The following is a 27,278-nucleotide window of genomic DNA, read 5'->3' as shown; positions in this document are numbered from 1 at the left end:
CAAAACAATGGCACTGCGTGTTCCCTTTCAGTTGTCCTTTTTCTTCCTGGAATAGCAGCCTGATGATTAGTAATCAGTGTTGTACTCATGCTCAGAGACAGATAATCAGAACTCAGTGTTTTTTGTCACAGAAGCAAACAGATGACGGGTACAGTCAGCATTTCGCAATCTGATGACAAAATTGAGTCTACTCTCAGCAGCAGAGCATGTACTGCCAGCAGATATGAGGCAATGAGTAATTACTAATTGTTAATTAAAATCAGTGTTTTTTCATGAGAATCTAAACTACCAATTTGGAAAACACTGAGTAATGACAGCATGGGAAAAAAAAAATAAAAACATCAGGGATCACAAGAACAATTTGTTCCACGTCGCAGTCGACGGCTGAGTCACTAATTGACGGTGTTAAAGGCAGAATTAAACATCAGAGGGTGAGGCGGGTGTTGTCTCGGGGGGGTACGGCGTCGTCACACGCTGGCAGAGACGTCTTCTCACCTTGTACTCCAGGATGATGCCGCTCTGCATATTGTGAGGCGGCGGCTCCCAGGACACTCTGATACTGGAGCTGTTGCTGAGCTGAACCACCGACACAGCCTGTGGAGGCTCGCTCAGAACTGCAGACAGAGATAAGAAAGGATAATTATATTTCTATTATTGTTATTCACTGATATCAGCGTTATAATGAAGCTCTGTTTTACAGGTCTGTCACCGCCAGATAATGTCCTAATTATAACCAGAAAGGTTCCCTTTTAAACAACTATTTAATTTGATACCATCTTTCAGGCGAGGAGGAATGCCCTTAAAAGAAAAACTGCATTTAAATCCAATTAAATATTATTTATTTATTTGTTATTGGGAGCGTTATTTGCAACAAATGCCAAATATTTGCATGTTCAGCTGACTGGCTTTGCGCTGACTAAAAATGAACTAAATTTTGAATAGTTTTTATTGAATTTAATTTAAAGGGTCAGTTGTTTTGTCTCCTTCTCTCGATGTAAACATTAACTGAGCTGGAACGTAAACTAGCTTAGTTAGCTTAGTAAGCTAGCCTTTCATCCACGAGCAGATGCACACAGGTGAGAAATAAAAGAGTTTCTACATGAGGCTGCTCACAGCTGTTGAGCTTGTTTAATGTTTTTATTTGTGTGGCCCTGAGCAGATAGATGATCAAACAGAGCTGCATGTGAGAGGACAAACATGAGGTTTTGATTTCGGGGGGGTGAAGTGTCTCTTTAACTCCACTCGAAATGATTTCATTCTTTTCTTTCTGTGTGTTTTTCAAGGTAGTTTTCCTCCAAACTGCCGCCAATTCAACTCGCCAGCCCTCGAAGTGTTAAATGAATAAATCCAAATCAGCAGAGCTCTAATCAGGGTCGCCGCTTTTGTGAGGGAAAGCGTTCGAGGACAAAAGCGCTCAGATAAACAAGACATTCTTCAATGGCGGGGGACGAGTCGCACAAATCGAAAACAGAACAATCTTGCACAATAACGTTCAGCAGCCGTCCCTATGCATCACATCCGTGACCTCCAACACTGGTGGCTAGGCTAAGCTAACTGGCTGCTTATATTTAATATACATATTTAAAGCACAGATATGAAAGTGGAACTGATCTCATCCAGTTCTACACCAGAAACGTATTTCTTTACTATTCCTTTAGGGACAGTAATAAAAAAAATTATTCTTGATCATTTCAGTTCTATGGAAAAGTTATTGATAAGCATTGATTTCTTACCCTCCTCAGGCGTACGCAGCAGAACCATGAGGCTGTCGTGTCCCTGCAGCTCATTGAAGTAAGGCCGTATCTTCACCTCGTACTCTGTACTGCTGTGCAGATCCACTAAGATGGTGCTGTGGTCGGACGTGGCCTCCACATCCTGGACCAACCAGGAGCTGCCGATAGTCCGGTAAAATATACGATAACCTTGAACGTAGCGAGACTGAAGGGCAACCTGAAGAACATTGGCGAGACAAAAAGAAAAAAAGATCAATAAAACATTAACATCAGTAATCGAGAGCAGAACCGGCTGCGTTTGAACCTCAAGTTAATCTGTTTGTGTCACGTAACGTTCGGAAGGAGGGTTTGAAGTTAATTTTCAGAGAGATTAGCGTGTCCTCCACACTCCGACATCAGTCAAGTGTTCAACTCACGGTCCAAGAGATCCTGGCACTGTTCGGAGACAGAACCACAGGCTTCTGCAGGTAGACCGACACCTCTCCTAACTCCCTCTGCACCTGCCTGTGGTCCACACCCTGTTCTGTTGGACTCCCGTCTGAAAACAACAAAGACGTGTTCAGTCCTGGCCAAAGAAAAACAGCTGAATCGCACTTATTCAGCTTTAAAAAAAAAAAAAAACAGAAAAGAAAAGGCTTTTTGATGAAATTCAACATTGCTCAGGGCTGATTGCACTCTGAGAAAGCAATTAGTTTTAAACTGCACATGAAAAAGTAACTTTTTTCCAAACGTGTGGCACATTATCTCGGTTGCCAGCCTTACATTCAATATCTGTAATTTCCTGCTTTAAAAAAAAAAAAAAACCTGAAATCAAGATTATACAGCAGGACTCGTGTTACGCAAGCGCTTCGTCTCGCTTATGTAACTCACCCTGCGTCCTGACAGGCTCCGAGATCGGGCTAGGGTCACTGAGGCCGTACGAGTTGACTGCTCGGACGATGAACAGATAAACAGTGTTGGGGAAGAGTCCGACGACCGTGTGCCTCTCCTGCCTGACCTGGTCCGCCACCGTTTGCCAGGTGCTGCCCACTGATTGGCTGAGGGAGGGAAAAGGGATATGTCATTATCCCAAAATATCAATATATTTCTTGTGAACATGGTTCAAATACAACAACACCATGAGGCCAGATGACAGTGTCACACTGGAAGGTCTGGATCTTTGTCAGGAGGATTCTTGCTGCCTTTAAAAGGACTCTTATTATTGATCATGCAGTTAAGCAGGTAGTCTTAATGTGCTGCCCTCTGTGAGAACATTTAACACCAACGCCTGTTATCTTGAGAGCACGGCTTCATTATCATGTTATCTTCAGATAAAAAGGGGTAATAGGTTCGATCACAAGTGAAGTGAAGTATCTCAGGGGACCTCGTGTGATGAGCAAAGTCTGTGTTTTACTTCATGTTCACTGACATTATCCCGTGGATGTGACGTCAAGGCTCCGCGCAACATCGACCTTTCAGTAGCTTAGTGTCTCACTCCTCAGCAGGCATATTAATAATATACTTCAGAGTCGTTCTGCCCACCGTCTGCATGTTCTACAAGCATAAATACACATTCTCAGCTCATTTAGATCAATTAACAGATGCTTTGCGGCTGCGCGTGAAGACGGCTTCCTTTCGTGTCTCCTAACCTTCTCTGTCACTCACTCACAGAACAGCTGTTGACTGCTGTTCGGCGCACTATGGGCCACAACCAAATGTCACACTTGTTCAGAAAACAGATGTTAAATAAAACACGATGGCAGATCAGAGATGTCAATGCGCACAAGACTGATATAATTATCACATGACCTGTGTGTTTGGAGAAAACGTCTGTACTGGGTGAACTACATACAATATGGCAGCTGCAGTTAGTCACTTTTAACAAGTTGTGATAACATTTGTTGCTATCTAGTGACAAAGTGGGATATTCTAAGGTAATGTGAATTAGTTGGGATTATGGCTGTGCTGCAGCTCCACATTGTTTTCATGATTAGCTCGTGTGATGGCTCTCTGGTTTCACCAGTGCCAGTTGAGTTGTATCTCGCCCTGAGCTGTTGTTTGTTTCCTGGCAGGCAGGAGTTTTGATTAGTGCAGCCGACCGGTTCATCCAGAGGGTATTTAAGATCAGCCGTCCCACTCCTCTGATTTATTCCATCGCCTGCTCTTTCCTTTGCGCCACATAATTTGTTTTGCTTGGTTTCATTTAGACGCAATTTCTTTAATTTGCGCTGCACATCCACACAACCACTGAGCTACTGAGTCACCTTTACATAGCCGTGGTTAATTTGTTTTGTTTTGATTCATGTAAATAAATATGATTATTCGTCTTGTGCCAGTACAACTTTCCCTTTTTTCATGCCGAGTCGTGACGGTTATCTTTTTTTCAATTAACTGATTACCTGTCAAAGAAAATGGTAAAAATGCCCATCACAGTTTCCCAGAGCACAAGGTGACAGTGAAGCAAGAGATATTCAATCTTCATGTCAGTGCAAATGACAAATGAAAAACATCCACACGTCACATTTAAGGAGCTGGAAACGGAAATATATATTAATCTTGATAAATGACTTAACAGTAATTCGACTGATACGACTGCTCGATTGAACAGTCTAACTCAGCGCCCATTAATCAACTTATTGTTTCAGCATGGGGTTTGGATTTTGAAGAGACTTTGAACAGCGAAGCTTGATGCCACTCTTACGTATGTATGCTTACAAACTAGGTGCATAGCATAAAGAGGGGAGGAAGACACCTTAGCCTCGCTCGGTCCAAAGGAAACAATATCCACCTACATAGATCTCAGAGCAAAAATTACAGAGCAAAAATGAAAATGCGTGGATTTCCCAGTCTTATGCTATGCTAAGCTAACCATCTCCTAGCCTTGGCTTCATATCGAAGAGGGCTTTTCTTTCTTTAGCACTAGTAATTGAATAAACAAATGGCTCTCTCAGAGTCCTTCAGGTTCTGTGCATCCTAAATCACGTCCCTGCTCTCAGCTTGCGGACACAACAATGACGAGTTTTATTCCTCCTTTTTATTGCAGCAGGTTATAACGGCGGCTCCTGAACGAGCCCGGCGAGGACACAACAGCCCCGGCGCAGTGCAGGAACGGGGACTATCAAACAGCGTGAGCACAATTTAACATTTTCCTCAACTCCGTGGAGGAGAAAATGGCAAGGTAATTACAACGAGCGGGGCACAGCGTCTTTCTATCAGCTGTGGTTTCTCCCTCTCCACCTCTCCCACCAAATGTTCTCCCGGGAAACAGTTTTGCCACTTAAACTGAGTCATCCAGCTTTTTTTTCTGAGACGCTCGGCCTGTAAATGGGTTTCGAAATGTGGGAACTACAGCTTTTACGCGCATCCATCAAGACTTCGCCTCTCTTTAAATCAGACGTATAATTGATGCTTCGCTGTTCGCACAAGATGCACGAGGTACACGGAGCACTACGAGAGAGAAACATTAGTTTGTGCCTCTATCTTTGTTCCTGCCGGCGGGAGAAAACAAACACTCCCAAACAATTTGATGGTGGCTGAGCGTGCAGCAGTGAGCGAATCTCCATCACCAGTTCTACGTGCGAGCCTGCCACACCAAGCCTTTTCTATCCACGCAGAGCTAACTGGACTTGTGTGTGTGTGTGTGTGTGTATGTGTGTCTCCTGCTCCTGTAATGAGTGAACTCTCCAACCGGGCTTTCTTTGCCCCGGGACAGGACAGAGCTGGCGAGCTGACCACTGCAGTAATTGTCTCCTCTTTCACTCACTGTCTGTCTTCCTCTAAAGCCTCTGGTTGGTTTGTCAAGAGCTGCTCTGGCTCTCCTCGGGATCGCTACGGCTAAATACTGACGCAGCGAGTGTCACGGATTTCACTTCGGGACGTCACTTAACGGGACCGTCTCCTCCCCCCCTCGGGCCGAGATTAGTCATTTCCCAACTCTAATGAGTCTAAATGAAGAAGACTTCATTATCTGGGTAGAGTCAGAATGTGAAGAGAATAAAAGCGAGACAGGGAGAGGGTGGATACGGTTAAGACAAATCCTTTTAAGACGGGAAGTGGGCTCCGTCAACTCAAGACACTTAAAGAAGTAAGCTCGGGTCAAGTCAAATAGCAGCGTATGATTAATAATATTCTGAATTCATGCCACCAAGACGAGCACATTTGCAAAACAACCAGTCACACAAATGTTCTGACTGGAAATGTTCCTTTATGACAAGTGTTAAAGGAGCGTTCCACCAGTTTAATAGGCTGGTAGCACCGCAGTACACGGCCGGTGAAAAAGGGTGGACGGACATGACTTCCTCACATGCCTGATGTATATTTAGGACGAACAATCAGAAGACTTTTGGCTTCCGTTGTAAAATTGATCCATCTCTCCTCGAACTCTAAAGACGTGGAAGTCATTATATTCCAGTGTCGGCCAAAAAAAGCCTACACGGCTGCGTGGATTGGATGTGAGCCAGGAAGTATATGAACTATGTCAAGTTACCTTCAGAAGTTATTCTAAAACCGCTCTGTTACGTAACTCACGAAGACCTCCTCGGATCTTTTCACCCGAAATAACATGAGGTCCTCAGTGGATTTGAAATAATCCTGCCCGAGGATCTCTTTTGAAAAATCTACCTTTCTTCTTTCTACTTTTAGCATTTTGTTTATCTTATCCTGTGATCTTCATCGGTGCTCCCGCTATCTGATGTTTTCACTCAAAAGAGCTGCATTAGACAATTAATAGATTAGTGGATCAAACAAGAATTGTCTGTTTGGGCTCTTTGATGAACATTTTTCATAATTTGTTTTACATTTTATAAATCAGACAATAATGAAACATAAATGAGATGCAAGACATATTATTTAAACATACTCATGGTTTGACTTTGTTTCTTTTGCTTTGTATGTTTTAAATGTCATGGCTTTCACCAAAGCACCACTTTGTAACTGTGTTAGGAGAGGAGTTATATAAATACACAGATTATGATATAATTTATATTCATCTCTGTACAGACTCTATCTGCACTTTGCCACTTTGTTATTGTTTATTTTAGTTTTCAACTAAATCTGTATATTTTTACCTGATGTGTACTCAGAGATTTGACTTGTAGTCCATGTCAAAGACAGATTTCCATCGCCATGTGACAAAAAATAAAAGTTTTCTGACTCTGGCACTGACATTAAATGAGTGATGTTTTGTTTTAACTGGAATACGACATCAGAGAAATGCCGGCATTTAATAAAACTTGAGAGAAGCTTACAGTCTTACAGAATAAACTGCTGTCTTTCACCCACAATGTATCTACAAACTCATAAACATCACAAAAAATGGAGGGTTCACCCTGTTTATTTATTCTTTTAGGAATATGAATTAAACTGGCTTATACATTTTAAGAATTAATCTGTTTTTAAATGTACCTATCAAATACACACATACAAACTATTTCCAGCCTGGAAAAACATTTTCAATGACTTTCACTGCTGCAGCGTTCACATCGAGAAAGAGCAGAACTATTAGTTGGAGGAAATTCTTTGGTGGAACTGAAAGGTTGTTTCTGCCACTTATATCTCCATTTTCACAAACATCTACGGACATGTGAAAATAAGGCATATGAGGCTGCAGATTCTCAAAAATTGTAGCTGAAGTAAAATGCAGTGCGTTAAGAAAGTAGTGTCTCCAATCAGAACTAAACACAGACCCCGGGGTCCTTGTGGTGGAAACGCACTGAGCTCCTACAAAGGTTTCGGTTTCCTGCGGTGGAAATGTGGCTTATGTAGACTTGTGTCACTGCTCACCTGAAGGCCTCGATGATGTAGGAGGTTACAGCGGCCCCGCCCTCGTGAGGGTTGGACTGCCAGGTGAGGGTGACGGTGTTCTTGGTCACCTCCGTCACTACAGGCTTCTGCGGAGGCCCCGGAAGCTGAATGAACTCCGACACTCTGGATACTGGAGAGAGTCCGTCTTCTGTTACGTAAACAGAAAAGCAGGAACGATTACGCGACGACAGTGAGCTGATTCTGATCAAAGTTTTGTCCCAAACCAAAAGTGAGATTTGATATTTAGTCTTTTTTTTTCAACAGCTACAGCCTGTGCTCTTATAACGAACACTGGCAGAGTGTGTAGTTTGCTGAGCACGGAGGTGTAGTGTGAGAGTGACGGGGTGTGAAGTGTAGCAGAGAGACAGAGTGTGAGAGTGAGTGGTGTGAGTACCTCTGACAGTCAACATCCCACTCCAGCTTGACTCTCCTGTGGGGCTGGTTACCACGCACGTGTACATCCCCGAGTCCATGTCCTGTTAAACAGCAGTCAACATTTGAGAACCCCGAAAAGAAAAAACAAAACAAATGGAAAAGCAAAGAGAACAAACGCTGTGAGCAGTTTTTAATATTTGACGGATAGTTTGGATCCGTTTGGATGACCGAAGAACGTCCAGATCAAGAAAATCAAGTTTTTACTCATCATATTCTCGGTGTGTCCAACAGTGGAGGAATGCGCATTTACTGAGCTACCTGTACTCATGATGTTCAGTTACTCCCACATAATGTTACGTCTACTCCATTACATTTATCTGACAGGTACAAGTACTCAGATTTAGATTTTAAATATAAAACGGAGTCATTCTTTTCACTAAATGACCCAAAGATGGACAGAAAGTAGCACAACACTGTGCATCATAATACATATATATGACATATGTAATATATGAAGTTCATATAACTAAAGCAAAGAAGGAAATGCTTTATTTTCAAGACCATAAATTCAGGTTTTCAGCATGTAAGTTAGCACTGCAGTAATTACGGAGACAATAAGGATGTCCTTGAAAGCACCGCTCCATTTATACCCAAGTAATTATCTTTTCTGTAGTAATTCATTAATGGACACTTCATTTTTATATAATGTACCTTGGCCACCTTTTGGATCATTCAGTTGACCCGCTGACTAACAGACTCTTTATGTAACACCTGCAATTATGCTAGTGAGGCAACCAAATCTCCATTTTCTCTATAATTAGCACCAAATTACTTATAAGCATCATTCCATTAAACTTTAGGAGGCTATTTGGAAATAATGAACATACGGCAACTCAAATATCAAATATAATGTCAGTCGTAGATGATGGTGACATTACAGAAATCACTCGACATAGGTTACCGTGCCGCACTCAGCTTTATCGCTACCAGAGCGAGGATTGGTCTTCTCTTAGTAGCAGATGGGAAAGACATTTGCATTACCGAGCAGGTTACCCTCCTACCTCACTTCTCTATTAAAAAAACTTAGCTCCACTTGTCAAGGCAGAATATTTAATCCCTTCAAATTCCTCAGTTAAAAGCTGGGCTTGGTAAATGGGCTCATTGTTTCTTCCCAGCAAACAAATGGAACAAATTACAAGAGGTATTAAAATCAACCAGTGTCAGTTGATCATTTTAAGTGAACACTGGATAAAATGGTGTTACTGGTTTAGTAAATCCAAAGACATGTCTATTGTTTTTTTTTTTATCATATCCTTCCCGCTCCCATCTGTTATTTCTTTCTCAGTAATTTTAACATTATCTTTGATTTGAAATCGTGTTTTTGGCCACCTGATGAATTTATGTTCAATGTGCATTTTGACATTAGCTCCGTTTTGGTCTCCACCAATCCCTGAGGGATATGATCTGGCTCGTAAGCTGCTAAATGCTCCACTACGTTCACCAGCTCGTCGCTAACAATGCTAACACGTTTCCATGCACAAGCAAATTCCACTATTATTCAGAATTTGACACAATGTATTATTCTTGTTTGGGGAGCATTCTCTGGACACGTATAAAGTGTATTCGGAATATGTGCCTCAGTCGGGGTTTTACCAACAGTTTGCGACACAGTTCAGCTCTGTGTGTTGTAAACAAACCAGCCAACAGTTAAGCTAAGCTGAGGCCGAGATGCAAGCAAACAACAAAAGCTGGTCAGAAAAGGAGAAACACTCCTGCTTTCGAACATTACGAAAGACTTGCATATCAACCGGTTTTTGGATATGCGTGGATGTAATGTAAGGCAGACAACGGGGGACTATGACGGGAGCAAGTAAAATTCTACGTAGCGCTAGAATAGGACGTCTGTCTGTACGTTAGCTGGAGTATGCATGGCTGCATGTAAACGGGAATGTTAGTGGAATATTCATTTTCACTTGTCACGTAAAAGGCTCAGGTGGATTATCGTTCTTTTTCAAAATACGAGCAAAAACCGGAATGTTGTGTCGAACTGAGAGGAACTGCATAAATCTCTGGGTGTGTTTGTCGCACTTTACACACAGACATTAGATCCATCATAAAAATAAACCTACGTAACGGACACTTTTTTGACTGCTGCTGTCTCTTTTGCTTAAATTCAAAGGTAACTCACGCATGCCTCAACTGTGACATTTTCACTCAGCGTTCGTCATCGCGCCCTCTGAAAGCCCCACTGCTACAAACCAGGAGGCACCACACCTCCTCTCTACTGTACCCGTCCTCCTGTTTACATTATGAACTGTAAATGCAAGCTCCACTGACACACTCCTGGCTGAGAGCCAGTCTGCTGGAACCGTCATCAGACCATATGAGATCATCCACCGCAGTGTTGACCTCTGGCTGGCTGACAGACAGCGCAGCGTGTGGTGCAGGTGAACTTCTTTAGATGAATCCAACCACTGCTGAAATATTGATGGCGGGTTGGAGGCATCAGCAGGGTAAATATTTTTAGTCCCTCACTCGTCATCTCCATTTCCCCTCTTTCTTGTTTCCCTTGTCATCCCCCTTGATGCCACACTAATGCATCTCTTCTGTTCCATTGAGCACATTGGCATGGCAGATTTCCCCTCGCCTCAGTGGTGCACTGGACCAAAACTTAATGCTCCAAGTTCTGCTGAGCGGCGGCGCGGTCGCGGAAAACAGGACGAGAGAGGAGGTGAATAAGCACAGTCCGGGCAGGAGGCTTTAATTAAAATGCCGGTTAGATGATTAATCATCTATCGCCAGTCAATTAACGGAAACGATGCTGCTTTTGCTCCGTGCACTCGCTGACCTCCAGGTGGGGTTATAGCACAAAGGGGCCCTGCTGACTGCTCCTCCATCAAAGCCGAACACATTAGCATTTACAAACAAGCGGCTTCATTAACATTACAATTACACACCGCATGAGCACATAATTGCGCCGCTGAGATATGCGCTGCCTTTCGAGAGATTGCTCTTTGAAACTCAGCCTCACCTTCATTTTTACAAAACCAAATTTATAATGGAGGAGGGAGAAATGATGTGGGCTGCAGAGAGAGTGAAAGAAGGTCAGAGTTCAGACGGGGATGTTTACTGTCCTCTGTGCAGGGTGTTTTCTTTTTTTATTTTGTAATTTCCGTCAGTCACACAGTGTGTTTTTTTCCCTTCGGTTTGCGAGCAAACGCCTCTCAGAACTCATCCTTTTAATGCCCTTTCCGATAAATGACACTCACTTAACACACACGCAGGCAAACACACGCACCTTTATATCTGCGATTTGCAAAGTGCCATTCTCCATCAAGGTCGTTCGGGGTTTATTTCCCTGAAGTATCTCGCCGTCCTTCTCCCACGAAATCCTGACTGAGGGCCCTCCGATTACACGGCAGTGCAGCTGCGTCGTCGCACCTCGAGATACAGTCTGATTGGCCGGGCCTTGGCGAATTATCGGCGGGACGCGACCTGAAGGACCTACAGATTCAGGGAGAGAGGAAACAGAATATGTTATAAAGGGGCTGAACAGTGGAGAGAACAATATTTTTGGAAGCTGCAGAAAATAAGATTAGAAAGTTTCCAGCTGTTAAAGGAGCAAAGGGTGTAAATAGTTCAGATGCTTAGTAGGCAGAAAATAATAAGCTGCATAAAGAGCAGAAAAATAGCTTAAATCTGGTGCTTACAAGCTGCCCGAGGAAGAACATTAAGCCTGAAATCCATCCCTCATCCAGCATGAGGTCCACAACCCTGTTCTTTCTTTGTCTTTTATGAGCCCTGTTGTTTATCCACCTACTTAGTAATTAATGTGTTTCCTCCTCATTAGCTGATAGCAGAGAATGAAAGAATAAAACCCTGACTGCGTGGACTCACCTCCCTCCACCTCCAGCAGCGCCTTGGTCAACACGCTTCCCGCCACGCTGATGGCTTGGCAGATGTAGAAGCCGGAGTCCTCGGAGTGGACGTCGGTGATGGTCAGCTCTCCGCTCATGGAGACGGAGTAACGGCCGGACTGGGACGGCGGCTGGCCTGGGAACAGCAACATCTGAGCACACAGACACAAACATACACATGAGACTTCTGAAACATCACACTTAGATCAATTAGCCTACAATGAATGCAGGAGCGACATGTTAATTAACGCAAACACTTACAATATTTCAATCACCATGTTTCCTGAGTTATTAATGATAGCCATGTCTTATTCATCGGTAAGTCTGAAGTTAAAAGGGCACATTCTGCTGAATTACAGGAGTTGTAATCGGAATAAACTATGCATTACTATTTCATGACTTCATTGTGTTCAACTCAGAAATCGTGATGACTGAATTACCACAGTCACGGCGTCATCTCATCAGCTTCTAAACGGAGCCAAACAACCGAAGAGTCTACAGCCATGCTAGGGCTGTACTGAGCTAAATTAGGTCCTGACGCCGGCATGCTACGTGATCTAATCAAATCCTGAAAACGGAACAACGCCTTTTGAATAATAATAATAATAATAATAATAATAATAATAACAATAATAGCAATAATAATAATAATAATACACTGGACTTAAATGGTGCCTCTCTGAATACTCAAAGAGGCTTAACAAAGATCAACAGCAAAACAAAGAACAAGGAGAAAGCTAGATCAGACGAGGCAAAGAAAACACTGTTTTTCCAATAAGAATCACTGACAGATGAAAAACAACATATCCTGCAGATTGCATCGACTGTTTTTGCCCTCATCTCTCGCTTATGTAACGCTCACCATCTGCAGCTTTTGTAGACTTATACCGGCGCCTTACCTAAGATCTACTTTTGTCTATTGGACGATCCTTGTACAAAGACCAATCGCAATTGGTTGATGAGAGAATTTAGTCTAATCATTGCCTGAGAGCGACGTACCACTTGTGATCTGTTTGTAAGACCAGAGTTTCCATTTCCAACAGTGAAATCAGTGCCAAATGTTAGTCTTTACAGTATGCTTACATGATTGCCACCCAGCCCCTTGTTAGTGGGGCTAAAGGAATCCTCAGGCATCACCAACATTTTAAGCTGTCGTCATCATCATGACTTCAGTACCGTCGCTGTTGTCTTAACATTTTGTGCCGATTCATCTGAAAGACCGACATGGCCACTAACAGCTTTAGCTGAGGCAGAGCTCAGAACCTGGAGGAGATGGGTTGTTTTGGTGTTTTTTGGATGTCGCCCACTGACAGACGTTGTATTGCCGTCCCATTCTGTTTTTCTGTAAGTTACATGGATGTGAACAAGGGGGGAAGGGATGCACATCAATCCATTCAGCCATCCATTTCATTCCTGTAAGAGGCTTAGACTTTGGAGGGACCAAGGTTATAAGGCTACACATAATCCCCCAAATACAGCAAAAAAGCTCCACAAACAGCCTCAGCCATCCTGCCAACTGAAGCTTATTCACAAAATCTGCAGTTGAACTTCCCGTTTGCTCTCCGACAAGCTTCTGAAAACATCTGAGGCTGCTCCTCCGACTCAGTGATCCCGGCTTCTGTTGAGCAACAGGGTATTTATAGTTTGGAAGGAGCACAGTGATTGTCTGCCGGTTTGCCCTGAAGAAGCAGTTTCCACACCTGGCGTACTTCCTGCCACCTCTAGCTCCGTCTCCATCCCCCTCCTCCCCGGCACTACTCGCTTAAACTGAGGTTCGCAAGCAGGAGAAACATTTCCCGCCAACGCAATACCGCCAATACCTTCCAAACACTTTGTCTCTACTCATATCTCTGAGCCAAATGCAAATGTGCTGCACTCTCCTGTTCGCCTCTAGCCCATTCCGCGTGGAAAAAAAAAATGTGTCTTGAAGAAGAGTGTGGGCAACCCAAAAGAGAAAAAAAAAAAAGTGTCAGAAAAAGTACGATTAAATCAGACAAAACCTGTTCGTGTTGTGGTGAGTCTTTCTCGCCTTTAGAACAAAGAAGGTGTGAAACTCTGTTTGTTGATATATGATAAACAATACAGTATGAGTAAGGTTCGGAAAAATCCCAGAGCACACATAATTATCAACCTGAGGCTTGTTAGAAAGCAAATTTATTCATATTTACTCATCCGCTGATTTGCAAAACAGGATTGTACTGTACTGCTGCTGCAGTATTCTGCATGAGAGGAGCTCTTGTTTCTCTGCTCCAGCCTCTTACCTGGCTGCCCTCCTTCTGCCAGAAGATGGCAGGTGGAGGATTTCCTGTGGTGCCGCACTGGAAGGTGACGCTCCTCCCCTGTGTGGCAATCTGGTCTCGGGGCTTCGTGGCAATCTGGGGTGGTACTAGAAGAGGGGAAAGGAGCAAAGACCATTCATTAAAAGTCTAATTACTACAGGGAAATGTGTGAAACTCCTGCTTTTTGAATTCTCTGTTTCCACTGAGCTGAGGTGTCTTGTAATAGGGTGAATCTTAGCCGCACCAAACAAAACAAAACAACAAAAAATGGCAGTTTCTACATAAAGTTACTTTAATGAGAAGGGAAAGAAAGAAAGAAAGAAAGAAAGAAAGAAAGAAAGAAAGAAAGAAAGAAAGAAAGAGAAAACAAAGCTTTGGTTCAAAAGTCTGTGTTCATTTTTTAGTTTCTACTAATACTGTCATGGTTTTGGGTTTTCAGTCCAGTTACTTCCTGTTTTATTTTGAAAGTTTCATCCTGATGTATAATGTTCTGCTCTACACTTCCTGTTTTTGTTTGTTTCCCTACTTGTTTTGATTGCCTTTATTTGTTTTACCATTAAACTTCCCTCTGTAGGGTATTTAAGTCAGAGTCTTTTCTTCAGTTCATGTTTATGTCACTTGTGTCACTTCCTGTCTGCTCCCCTGTCCTTGTTTGCTCCTTGTGTCTTCTTGTGTTGTGGTTTTGGTCCACTTCTTTTTACGGTTTTAGTTTCTACTCTTATTTATCTTTTTTAGCCCCAGTCTCCTTTTTGTCTGTTTTGTTTCCTGCCTCTGAGTTGTGAACTTCAGCTCTACTTTATTAAAGCTCGGCTATTGTTTCTCAACCCTGCCTGCCTTTGTGTCTGCATTTGAGTCCTTAGCTTTGAACAAACCTTACAACTATTTGTTTTATGTTGTGAAATAAATAATTTTACCTCTTTGGGCTGCAACAATTATCTAAATTCAAACTTCCGAGAAGTTTGGCAGGGTAAAAGATAGTCGCTCTTGCTGACAACACAGCCCCAATTAAATGCTGCTTTCTTTGTAAGAGGTAAAGCTCATCATGTGATTGTTACGCTAATCTGAAAACTTGCTCTTTAGCTGTCAAATTCTGCATCGGAGTAAAACATGCATTCATTATTGGTTAACTCAGAATTGTACTTCAGTACAGCTCTTGAGTAAATCTACTCAGCTATTGCTGTCCGTACCGATGCAGCACTCATCAGCTCTTTCAAAGCAAGATGTATGAGTTGTCCCTTTAACCTTCTGAGCTGTTTGATCCATCACTACATACTCATCGGCCTCTCATCTTTAACGAGACACACCACCTCTTTCTCCTCTGTAAAAAAAAAAACAACAAATCATCACAGTGCCATAAGCAGCTGGTCTGATGACATTTACTCAGTTATTTTGGGAAAAGGTTCTGAGCAGAGCTGCCAATTTCCGGCTCGGGTCAGATCATTGCGTTAGCCCCATCACCACACCCTCTGTAGATTTACACCGACCACCGCCTTCTACCCCCCGTCCGAATAATTGGCTCACGCTTCCCCGTAGGATGAAAAGCTGCTTCAGCTCGGATTCATCCTCTCTACAAATTTCTGTGCGGCGCATTTGCACACACACACGCAAACACACTCACACACATATTTTGCTGGATACACAAGAGATGTGAGTCATCTGTGTTGAGTCGTAATGTTCTCACCACGAGCATGTTCCCAAACACAGAACGACGTCTCACACTTCAGCATCAACATCAGGGCGCTTTGATGATGTTTTTGTGAATTCTCTTTCTGAAGATGTTTTAACGACTTTAAACAAAATCTGATGCGTTAGCCTCAGAATTGTGACTTATCCATTTAATTGCTGTTAGTCCAGTTGGTAGTTGGACGTCTAGCAGCTGGTGCAGAGAAGCTTCGTATAAACAAGACATACTCTATAGACTGTCAGGAAAGGGAATATGTTTTTAATGGAGCATGGGGCCCTTGGGCTTCTTTCCCACTCTGATAGATATTGACAAAAATGGAGCCCACAGTGGGAAGGATAATCACTCTGCACAGACATGCATCTGATTTATCGCTGCATTGCTATCTGAGTGGACTGATCTCTACTTTCTGCTGGATGATATGGATTTGTTTGCTTGCCTGAGTCACTGTCACGGCAGATTTTCATTATGTGTTTGTGTTATATTTAACTTGCATATACATAGATGGGATTATACAACGTTGTTATGGTTATGGTTATTGCTTTTGCCAGTTTTTTTTAATTGCCAAATGATGTTTTCACTCTCTTGTATTTTTTGTTATGGAGTCAGTGTCGGTTTATCTTCTTCATTATAGGTTAACAACTGCTTGTCTTGCCTGGGAAATGGCTTCAGTACTTATTTTCTGCAGTATCGATACAGCTGCTAATGTGACGCACATTATTTTAAAGGCTTTATCTAAAGAGAAAAAAAACACATGTTTCTATAACCTCATCAAGTTTATCTTTTAAAGAAATCTCAAATTTAAGCCCTCGATGTTGTGTCAGTTTTTCCTGTATCGAAAATGGAAGCGATTATCAATATTTTTCATTGCATTCTATCATAGATAGTAATTAAAGTATCCTGACATCACTGGTCAGTGCAAACTACAAGTAAAGACTTTATACCTCAAAGGGTTGCCTGATTAAAGATTAATTTAATTATATACACATATCAAAGGATGAAAGAAAATCTTAACATTATGATCATAAAATCAACACAAGAGGTGCTACTAGAACTACTTCTGCTAATACTACTAATCATAGCACTATTACTGAAAGGGGCACTCCACTATTGTTTTCTCTCCTGCAATCTGTCAAGTCTGAGAAAATAACTCTGATGATGTCATAGTTATAGGCCGACCAGCACCTGGTGTTTAGAGCCGATAAAGATGCTGATACTAGGAAGTTAAAAATGATGATATCAATATATTGGCTGTTATTTACACATTTAATGCAGTGAGCCCTCAAATGTGGCTTAACAATGAATTCCAGGACCACCACTGAGTTGTAATAAACTGATTTATCTGTGAAAGGTACAATATCGGCTGCTGATATTAAACAACACAGATAGATCAGCTCTAGATATAATGACGTCATCAGGGTTATATTGACTTGAATCTACAAATATATCAACAAAATTAGTTCAACAACTGCAGGGCATTAAAGAAAGACAGGGTTATTTAATGGTCATGGAGGGTGTAATGAAGAAATCCTTTAAAGTTGCATTATGGGAAATGTAGGATCCAGCGTTTTTGGAATTTGACCCATATATGAGATTAAAAATCAGGATTAGGGTTGCAGCGATACATAGTTTTTTAAGGTACACTGTGCTATAAAAATTGTGTACATTTAAGTATTCAGTTATGGAATCCTATTTTATTAGTGCTACTCAATATATATATTAATATTTTGGCGTTTCATATCTGCCAGGGCGTAATATTTTGTGGAATAATAATGAAGTAAAAAGACCTTCTGTTTTCTTTCCTTTAAGACTCATTTTAATTGATAAAATAATAATTGTGTAGTACCGTATATCGTGATATTTTCTTTACCATAAATGTCATATACCATTACAATATCTCAGCATCTACTGCAGTGATTTCTACCCTCATGTTTTATTTATCTTCTTTCTCTCTGTGTCTAACTGGCAGGAGTTCCCCTTTAATAATCACAATGTGCCATGCCCTTATTTTTAAGTGAATTCCAAGACCACCACTGAGTTGTAATTAAAAATCTTGCAGCTACTGTAGCTGCAAATTGAGAGAGGGATTTACATGGTGTCACGGTACAATGACACACTCCCCGCTACACAGCAGATGCGGGTTTGATAGGAGCCCTTAATCTGATGTACATTAAGTCACTGTGTCTGAGGCTTACTTAATGCCTGGCTGCAGCAACAGGCATGCTGTCAACAACTCGGTGCCTAATGGAGGAACTTATTTACACCATTAGGCATTGATTGTTGATGAAAAAAACATTAAGAATGTCACACAGGAAAGAGCATGGGATGAATTAGCACAACACAAATGCCTTTTTTTTAAAGAGAAGAATTAGATGGAAAGTGAACTTACGGAACGGGCCGACTGGAATGATGATAGGGTTTGAAACATGATGGAGAGAGATGGAAAATTAATGAGATGGATGAAAGGGCTGTGCTACAAAACAAAACCGGTGATAGCATGGAAAAGAGCCAAGGAGAAAAAAAAAGGAGAAAAAAAAGAAAAGGGGGGCTGAGTGAATAGAAAAACTGCTCGGTTTGGATTTCATTTACACTGATAAAAGCATTAGTGGGATGAAGTCGTCTGAGACTATTTAAACCACGACACAGAGGGAAGGGAAAAGGGCACAGAGAGAGCGAGGAGGCGAGGGGAGGGAGATAAAGAGACAGGAAGAGAGGAGGAGAGAGTCATGTCTTATTAATACTGGGAATGCTCTCTGGCAGCGAGTTAAAGCACACATCTACCAAACATCTGTCAAATGGCGTAATCCATACGGTTTAGCATAAGCTGCTGGCAGGACCGCCGGACAGCGACACACACAAAGATACACTGATTTAAAATAAAACACGGAATGCTGGGCGGAAAAAGGGAATTTACATGATACCGTTGCCATGTGACTGGATGTTACCTTATGCATGAACATGGCTCGAGGTATGAGAGCTTTCATATGCATGCCTCAGTGTCTCCGTGTGTGCTCCAATACGATATGCATGATGCGTTCCTTACCGTGGACCTGCAGCATCGCCGAGGCCTCTGTCTTGCCCACACTGTTCTCAGATGTGCAGGTATACGTCCCTTCATCCTGCTCTTTAACGCGGAACAAACGGAGGCTGTTGCCGTTGCGGATTTCAAACCTGCCAATGAGAAAAACAGCGATAATGAAAGATCTAACGGGGGAAGCATGGCGAAAGAAAAATGGCCGTACTAATCTACACAAAGGGAAGAATGTCTGTCAGTGGCATAAGATAATGTCATTTTTTCCCCCTGTCAATCAACCTGTGGCAGGGATTGCTTCGAATCAGGTGTGATATCTTGAAAGGAGTGGAACAATGTGCTTATCTGCCTTAAGATAGTGTTACTGGATCCAGGAAAATAGCTGAAATCAAATAAATTTTTCATTTGATCAGGAAAAACAGCTCTTTTTTGTCTTTTAACAGTAGAACAGGGTAAAGAGGACAGAAGGGAAGGACTGGTAGCACTGGGCAATCAATCAATTAATTAATTAATCCACTCATACATACCTGGACACTCTTCTTTGTGCAATAACAAGTTCAATAATTTAATGTCATTTAACCACTGTAAAAACAATGCCATATAGCCCATATTTTATCCTATTTATCTGTACTTATCCCCTATACAGTTCTCTACAGTTACATTTATTTATCTTATTTGATTTTGTTTTCTTATATATATAGCTAAGAGTCTATTGTTTACTGTTCATTCTAAGAGTTTATTGTTTACTTTTTATTCTAAGAGTTTTATTGTTTATCTTATACTGTCTAAGAGTTTATTGTCTATTTATACTGTATTTTTATACCTCTCCTTTTTTTCTACGTGTAAGCTGCTGGAAATTCAATTTCCTTGCTGGAGTCATCCCAAAAGGATCAATAAAGCTAAGTCTAAGTCTAAGTCTAGACTATGAAGTTCAGATGGACTTACAACCACAGTACAGAAAGATAATAATTCTGCTGTCACCGTTGATTCAAGGAACACAGTGAATCAAATCAAAATATGATTCACTTCATTGTATAGACTCTTGAACTATAGAGGGAGCGTATCTAATGGTCTAATGTTCCCGAGGCCCTTCGTACATCATTCTGTAAACAAACATTAACCTACCTTTTGTGTTTGGGTCAAATAATCCTAACGTAAACCCGAGAACCGGGGAACATAGGCAACCTTTTTCATGTTCCCTTTATATACCATATTAAACAACAGCAAGGGACCCCGGGAATATAAGACTCCAACCATACAGGCAGAAAATAAAAGAAATGAGGAGAAGGTTGAAGCATAAAGTCTGGAAACACAGGGAAACAACAGCTATTAGAAAAAGAAAAAAAAACACTGTTTTCACTGATTTCTAGCTGGGTGGCAGATATTGTCATCTTTGGACAAAGCCAGTCTTGCTGCTTCCCCTTGTTTCCAGTTTTTGTGCTAAGCTAACCCACTGCTGTCTCAGGCTTTACATTTATACAGACAAAGGAGTCGTATCAGTCTTCTAATCTCACTCTCACCAAGCTCACGTTTGTAAATATGACTCCACTGCCAACAGCCGGTTAGCTTAGCTTAGCACAGAGACTCGAAACACGGGGATAACAGCTTTCTTGGCTCCATCGGAAGGCGACAAAATCCGCCAAGCATCACCTTTGCAGCTCTCTAATTGGGATTTAACTTGGGTTTCTGGACGGATTAGCAAACGAGATATAAAGTGTCACTATGCTAAGCTAAGGTGAGCTAACCAACTGCGGGCTGTAGCTTGGTAATACTGTACAGAGGAAAGAAAAATAAGCACAGTTCACAACTTGTTGGACTTGACACTAGCTCAGGAAATATTACATTTTTAACTATGATGGGACAATATTCTCAACAGCTGCTGTAGAGAAGCAGGGAGAATAGAAAGATATATATAATGTATAACATCGGCTCAACACATGAACGTTTCTTAACCTACATAAAACTGTACAATTCTCTAGTTTTATGTTAAGCATTATTTTTAGAGTTTGGTAAAATTAGGCTTTGGGGTAATTTAATGCTGGAAATTGAAATAAAATGTAATTATTAAATAAGCTGGGCAAAATGTTTTACACACTATTGAGTTTGGATGGGAAGAATCTGGTCACAGGAGGATTCTGACAACTAGGCCTGCTGAATCCTCTTTGGTCTCGACTCGATAGATGGACATGAATTAATGAACAATTACTCTACATTATGTTTTCTGGGTCACATGAGTTAATAATCAACTACATGACTCGTCTCTGGTAAAGCTGTGTTTCTTATCCAGCCTCATATGTGCGCCACCAATCGGACACTCTCTATTGGTCGGTGCTTGTGTCAGTCAGCTCTCACCTCCCGCGGGGAAGCTCCCCTTCCTCTCGGCGCCATCGGATGGTGGGAGCCGGGTCTCCGTGGACCTCGCACAGGAAGTCGACCGTCTCCTCCTCCATCACCACCTGGTTCACCGGCCTCCGCACCAACACGGGACGTTCTGCAGGAAGTTGAGAGCGTCAAAAACGTCTAGCTTATGTTCCTTAAAGGGCGTATTTACTGCATAAATATCAGGATACCCACCGTACACCACCAGCTCTGCAGGGTCGCTGTCCCTCTCTCCAACCATATTCGTGCCCACACAAACGTACATGCCAGCATCGTTCTTCCTGGTGTGAGAGATCATCAGTTTGCCACCGCGCATCTGCAAAAAACAGAACAGCGACGGCTCAGGAGATTATTCTTTCAGGGTGCCCCTGCGTGAAGACGGCAGATAGATACGACTCAGAGTTATCATCACAGCCTGTAATGAAAAAATAATCCACATTTGGATACTCTGGCACTGTTATGAATCATTAATCCTTCATTTTCAAAACACTGCGTGGGTCATATTCAGCTATTCGTCTGAACAGTGGTGGAATGTAACCGAGTACATTTGCTCAAATACCTCCATTCTTTTATGTTTATGTTATTTTGGACTCCTCTACATGTATTTCACAGTTATGGTTACAAGTTATCTTAAAGGTTAAGTATTAATTTCACATACAAAACATCAACTACACATAACACTCACATGAGCCAATCATCTGCATAAATTGTTTGTACCGTTGATACTTTGAAGGGATAGTTCACCCCAAGATCACAAATACATATGTTTCTCCTCACCTCTTGTAATTCGCAGAGCACAGTCTCATGAAGGAAACTATCTTCTTTCTCCCTGATTACACCCGCCAACCGTGTCACCACGCAGAAGCAAGCCTGCACCTACTCTGTGAGCGAGCTTAGTTGGGTAGAAAATAATACGGTTTCCAAAATGAAACTGCTCACAGCGAGCTCTGTGGATTATCTTGAGTAACCGTGAAGTGATTTCTGGAAAGAGACACCGCTGTTGACTTATTTTTCTTTTTTTTTTTTTATATATATTTTTTGTTGCTTTGAGTGCCACAAGCCGAGTGCCATCTTGTTCCATTTTAAACGAGACAAGGCAGACAAATGGACAGCTGATATCTGCTAAACTTGGCAATTTGCACCAAAACGATGTAGATGGATAAACAGCACTGTGGGTAAGAGGAAAAATATGTGCTTCTGGGCTGAACGTTCTCTTAAGCATATTTTCAATGCAGGATTTGGAAATGGAGTATTTTTATAGATTGGAAGGGTGAGTTGTACTCGAGCACTGTTCTCCATCAACATCACCCCTGAAAATGAAAACCTCCTACGTTACATTACGGGCAGATAAATGCTTTTCAGAAAGCACCAGAGATAGTGTCCAGCTGTTGATCTTCCACATGAGAGGAGAAAAAGGAAAGTGACAGCAGAATCGGAGGCATTTTCCAGTCCATAGAAAAACCAAGGTGTCCGCATTGAATTACGGTCTATTGAAACTGTTGTCAGGGTAAACGGGTAGATCTCTGCCATTCCTCTGGACTGCCGGTAATAAATGAGAGAGTTTATAAGAAACGCACTGCTGTAAAATTGTTGTTTTCGATTACACTCACTCTTCATTGTAGCTCCTGTTTGGATATTTGACCACAGAAATAAGCAAAACATAGCAACAAAACTGAGTTAAATGTAAAGGTTAAGCTCTTACTTCTAATTTCCTCCTTAAAATATAGAAACGGTGATCTTCTACATTTTTTTTCTGGTCATGACAAGACCAAAGCCAAGAGTGCCTCAACCGGGTTGTCTCTTATTACCGGCTGCATACCTTGTCTGTGGCTGTCAGCCTCAAGGCCGCCTGTTCCTGCTGAAGACAGGCGAGTGTGTCTAATGTGTGACATACTTTCATAAAAAGTCTGAATAATTTACTCAAACAGCTGGGCACTGTGGGTTACTTTGACATGAGTAAACAGTGCTCTTGAGTATTTTCAGTTGTGGATTCGTAATCGTGATCTAAAGAGAAGATTTGGCTGCACATGGAGGGTTTAAAAAGCCGTGTTTGTATCCCATTTGTCTCGAAAAGATTCGGTCTTTGTCCGGTGTTTGTGTCGAGACTCACAGCGATGCGTTCATCCTTGGTGCTGACCCGGACGTTGTTGCGTTTCCAGGACACGGTGGGCTCGGGGTGACCACGCGGAGGCACGCACTCCAGCACAGCAGGCTCACCAGCGGCCACCACCACATCACTCGGGGCCTGGCGGAAATCATCTCTCAGGACTAAGGAGACAAAAACACAAAGAAATCTAATTAGCTTCAGAGGGCCCTTGTCTGTCTGGTGCGCTTTTAAACAAAGCCTGGAAATCAGACCCACAGATCGGTGAGCAGCAGCGCAGACACACGACCGCCATAATCAAAAGAAATGCCAATTTGTCCTGGATATCATTTAGACTTGTTTTCCAGAGTGAGCCATCTTCTTCAAGCTTATTGAGAGAAAAGTCGATTATTGTGTTTGCGTGTGCATGACTGCTCAAATCCCTGGCACCGTCCTTGTTAGACTGCGCTCCCTCTTTTTAACGTTTTCCCATGACTGTGTCCTACTCCGCCGTCTCTCCTGTCAGAACGGATGAATAATGCACATCTCTCTGCCCAACACGGAGTAAACAAATAACGGCGCATTCATAATTTAGCCCAAGTGTGAGGGAGAAAAAAAAAATGGCCTCTGCATTAATGAAAGGATTGTGTCTCTGATTCCAATTGCTATCCTGCAACACTCCAACAGAATCAGCAGTGAGTGAGAGAGAAGTGAGTGAGAGAGAAGCTTATCCTCGAGTCACCCCCCGATAGTTTGCACTCCTGCCACCCGTCGGATGACGACAGGATGAGATGACTTTGACACGGCGACCTTTGATATCTTCTAATCTTCTGCGGTGACTGACAGATGAAAGACTCAGTGTGAACCATGAACCGGAGCCTTCTCCTGTACAATGGAAACTCGTACTCAAGATGCTGACAGGCTCACATTTTCACACACACACACGAAACGACTTCACTCGTCATGTTGGACCACATCCTGTAGCTGCAGCCTACAGCCTTTTTTCTCTCCACCAAAGTGTTTTTAATCCAGCGTCATCGATCAATACAATCTCCTTTTATACCGCCACGAATATTTTAGCCATCTTTCACAAATAATTATGATAAATTCTGCTTCTTTTTTTTTTTTTTCTTTCTGCCAATCTACTCGCACAATTCATCACCGCTAACACACACACAAACACTTCCACCATGAGAAACTGCGCAGACATTCCTCAGAGGGAGCTGTGTGTGCGAACGCAAAATGTCAGAGCTAGTTGGAGCGGACGTGAAATGGCCAGTTCCAGTCCGTGCAATGTCTGACTGAGACCATGTGGAAATAGAGCAGGTCATCGTATGTTGACGACCTGTCACGGGGCTTGACCTTGCGTTGCTTGCTGCGGATATGTCAGTGTTGTGGTCGGTCCTCCTCCTGCAGTCTCTGCCCAGGTGCTACCCCTCACCCAAACCAGACTGCAGTATTTCCACAAGGTGAGACGAGGACGATCTCCTGTTGTCTGACCACAGTTTTGTGAAAACGGCTAATTGTAATTCACAACTACAATTAGTAAGTTTATTGGTTTTAACCTAAACTGCAAACATTAGCTTGTCTGGGAGACTTATATTAGCCTACTTTCAAAGGTGAGGGGCCTGTTATTAGCTCTCAGCATTGGTTTTTTAGGTTTCACAAAAAGTCATTCTTAGCTGCAATATCAGCGCTTAGAGTGACAACAATTCCTCTGTCCTGCACCGTATTTAGCTCAAGAAACGTATGTAAACATGCCAGATTTAGCAAGAATGCTATTTGACGTCTGTAGACGAGGTTGAGTTTGAGGTGTCCTGTCAGGCACTTTCACAGACATCTCTTTTACAAAGGTGTTCTATTGGGAATTCCCGTATCTGCTTCTTATTATGCACGACCGAAATCCACAGCTGCCGGCTATAAATGAGAAGTCTATGATACTTAAATCCACGACCCAGGTGTCACTGCACATTTGCGAGTGTTAAACCCGCCAGCATCATCGCTGCAGGCTGCATATTTACAGTCCTCGAACAGAAAGCAAACACGGGTGAAGTGTAAACAGTGGGCGATCAACTGCTGTAATCTCAATTCAGACTTTGCTCATTGGGATTTAGTCACGTTGCTGTAATCCACCTTAAATCAATTTAACTAAGCACTCAGGTTATTCTAAGCCAATTACTAAATCTATGACACACATTTATTATCCCGTACGTCTCACAGGTCTGTGTGAACACGGCGGTGCTGGCCTTTAATGCGGCGTCAATATTCAGACCCACCGGGCTTGAGCAAAATCTCGACTATTTAAAGATGTGAAATCATTCCTCAGTCTAGTTTGACGGCCGTAATTGTCTACGGTAAACGGTTATGAATATTGCAAAGCATCGGCGGACAGCTTTTTTTTCCCCCCTCGGGTCTGAAGTGGACATCCATCAATCTGCACATCACACTCCCCTTTTTCTAAAACAAGCTGCATGATACAAGTTAATCAATCATGCAGACATGCTTAAACAGAGCTTCACTGAAATGAAGCAGAAGTTTACTTTCCCTACAGAGCGGCAGAATGGGATTTCTTCTTCTTCTTCTTCCTCTTCTTTCTTTCTTTTAATGCCATGACATTTAGGACAAGGCAGCGTGAAGTGAGAAGTCTTTTTCCAAAATGAAGTCTCATTCAAAACTCCTCACCTCTTTGACATTATAACATTTCTCATTACGCTGCAGAGATATTTCAATCATTATTCATGGTCAAACACTGTAACACATCTCAGAGCAGGTGACTGCGATTATGATTATGTGACGGCAGAGGAGGAACCTCCCAGACCAGGGAGTTTGGGGAGCCCGTGGGCGTATGTGGGCATCTGCCGCAGAAAACACCCTGAAGAAGCTCACGAAACAGGACAATAAAAGGTGTGATGCGTAAAATATGGCGAGGGGTCAGTATGTCACTAGTGTAACTAACACCTGCTGCTCTTTGCTCGCTAACATTAGCCAATTAGCTGCCTGGAGTTTTTAAGACAGGGGATACGGAGAAGACAGCAGGCGGGGACAGGAGAGGTGTCAAGCAACAACAGCGGAAGAAAACAGCAGCAATATATTCACATCTTACTCCGTGGATTGAAGAAGGTTGTCAACCAAACCAGAGGTAATTCTTGAGAGACAAACCAAGACTCTTGGTGTGTTGTATTTCACTGATGTCCAGTTTGATAGAAGAGTTTTCTACAATGACTTAATCATTCAAATTAAATATTAAGCTTGAACAAAAACAAGCAAAACTAAATCAAGCTTGTCTTAGTTTGGGGGAAAAAATTGGATTTCCGAAGGTGTACGCTTGTATTATTTGGCTTGGTAAGGAGAATATTTGTGAGATCATTACAATACTTAATTTACAGCTTTTGGCTCATTTATGTTCAACCTTAGGATACGGACGGAGCCTTCTGTCCGTACTCTCTGCGTTCAATTCGTCCAGATTTCTGCACCTTTTAGAAAGCTTACTGACACTGACTGACGGTGCAGTTCCTCCTGTAGTCGTGAGGGGCAGTGTGGCAGCTTTTTCCCAGGAAAAAGTTTTTAAAAATTGCGGAACTTTTTGAAGAAAGGCAATCTGAGTTTGTGAGAAGAAGAACAGTTACTCCCAGAGCACCTTTAGCAGAAAAGGTGTTGTAATGGGACAGGACGAGCCAGAGCTAGCTGGTTAGCATGCTAACTTCACAAGACACGTCTGCGATCCCATACACAGGTGACTTTGACGCTACATCACACTGCTGTTTCCTCACGTTCCGTTAATAATGTTGGTTTTAACCTTAAAATTCCAGCCTTTAATTACAGATTGCCCCTTTAAAGAGCCTTTTGCAGGAGCTATAGCGGAGTCTTGTCTCGACTGTAACCAGCAAAGGCACTCACACTCCTCCCAAAGGTCTGTTCACCGCATAACCACGACCCTGTTCACTTGGCTGCCTGTTTCAAATGCTTTGCAGAGCTGAAGGGCTAATTGAAAGCACTGCATTATTTTTAGACCTCCGTCT

The 27,278-nt window shown here is 42.3% G+C and overlaps 1 protein-coding gene across 3 annotated transcripts in view; it reads right to left on the bottom strand.

Moving 5' to 3' along the window:
* LOC115575175 (roundabout homolog 2) overlaps positions 1-27,278 on the bottom strand; it is a 57,387-nt gene that overhangs the window by 10,829 nt on the left and 19,280 nt on the right. For all 3 annotated transcript variants that reach the window (XM_030407025.1, XM_030407031.1, XM_030407033.1), the window contains exons 3-15: positions 23,287-23,444; positions 21,372-21,492; positions 21,150-21,288; positions 18,810-18,937; positions 14,068-14,192; positions 11,787-11,958; positions 11,188-11,393; positions 7,909-7,990; positions 7,494-7,662; positions 2,604-2,770; positions 2,150-2,271; positions 1,734-1,950; positions 496-614 (exon numbers count right to left, since the gene is read on the bottom strand). In XM_030407025.1, coding sequence (XP_030262885.1) covers positions 496-614; positions 1,734-1,950; positions 2,150-2,271; positions 2,604-2,770; positions 7,494-7,662; positions 7,909-7,990; positions 11,188-11,393; positions 11,787-11,958; positions 14,068-14,192; positions 18,810-18,937; positions 21,150-21,288; positions 21,372-21,492; positions 23,287-23,444 — 1,925 coding nt within the window. The remainder of the gene's footprint in view (positions 1-495; positions 615-1,733; positions 1,951-2,149; positions 2,272-2,603; positions 2,771-7,493; positions 7,663-7,908; positions 7,991-11,187; positions 11,394-11,786; positions 11,959-14,067; positions 14,193-18,809; positions 18,938-21,149; positions 21,289-21,371; positions 21,493-23,286; positions 23,445-27,278) is intronic.

This window comes from Sparus aurata, chromosome 2, assembly GCF_900880675.1.
Source record: "Sparus aurata chromosome 2, fSpaAur1.1, whole genome shotgun sequence".
In the NCBI taxonomy this organism is placed as follows: Eukaryota; Metazoa; Chordata; class Actinopteri; order Spariformes; family Sparidae; genus Sparus; species Sparus aurata.
Note: the sequence above shows the minus strand (reverse complement) of the source record. Positions and strands in the feature narration are given on the sequence as shown.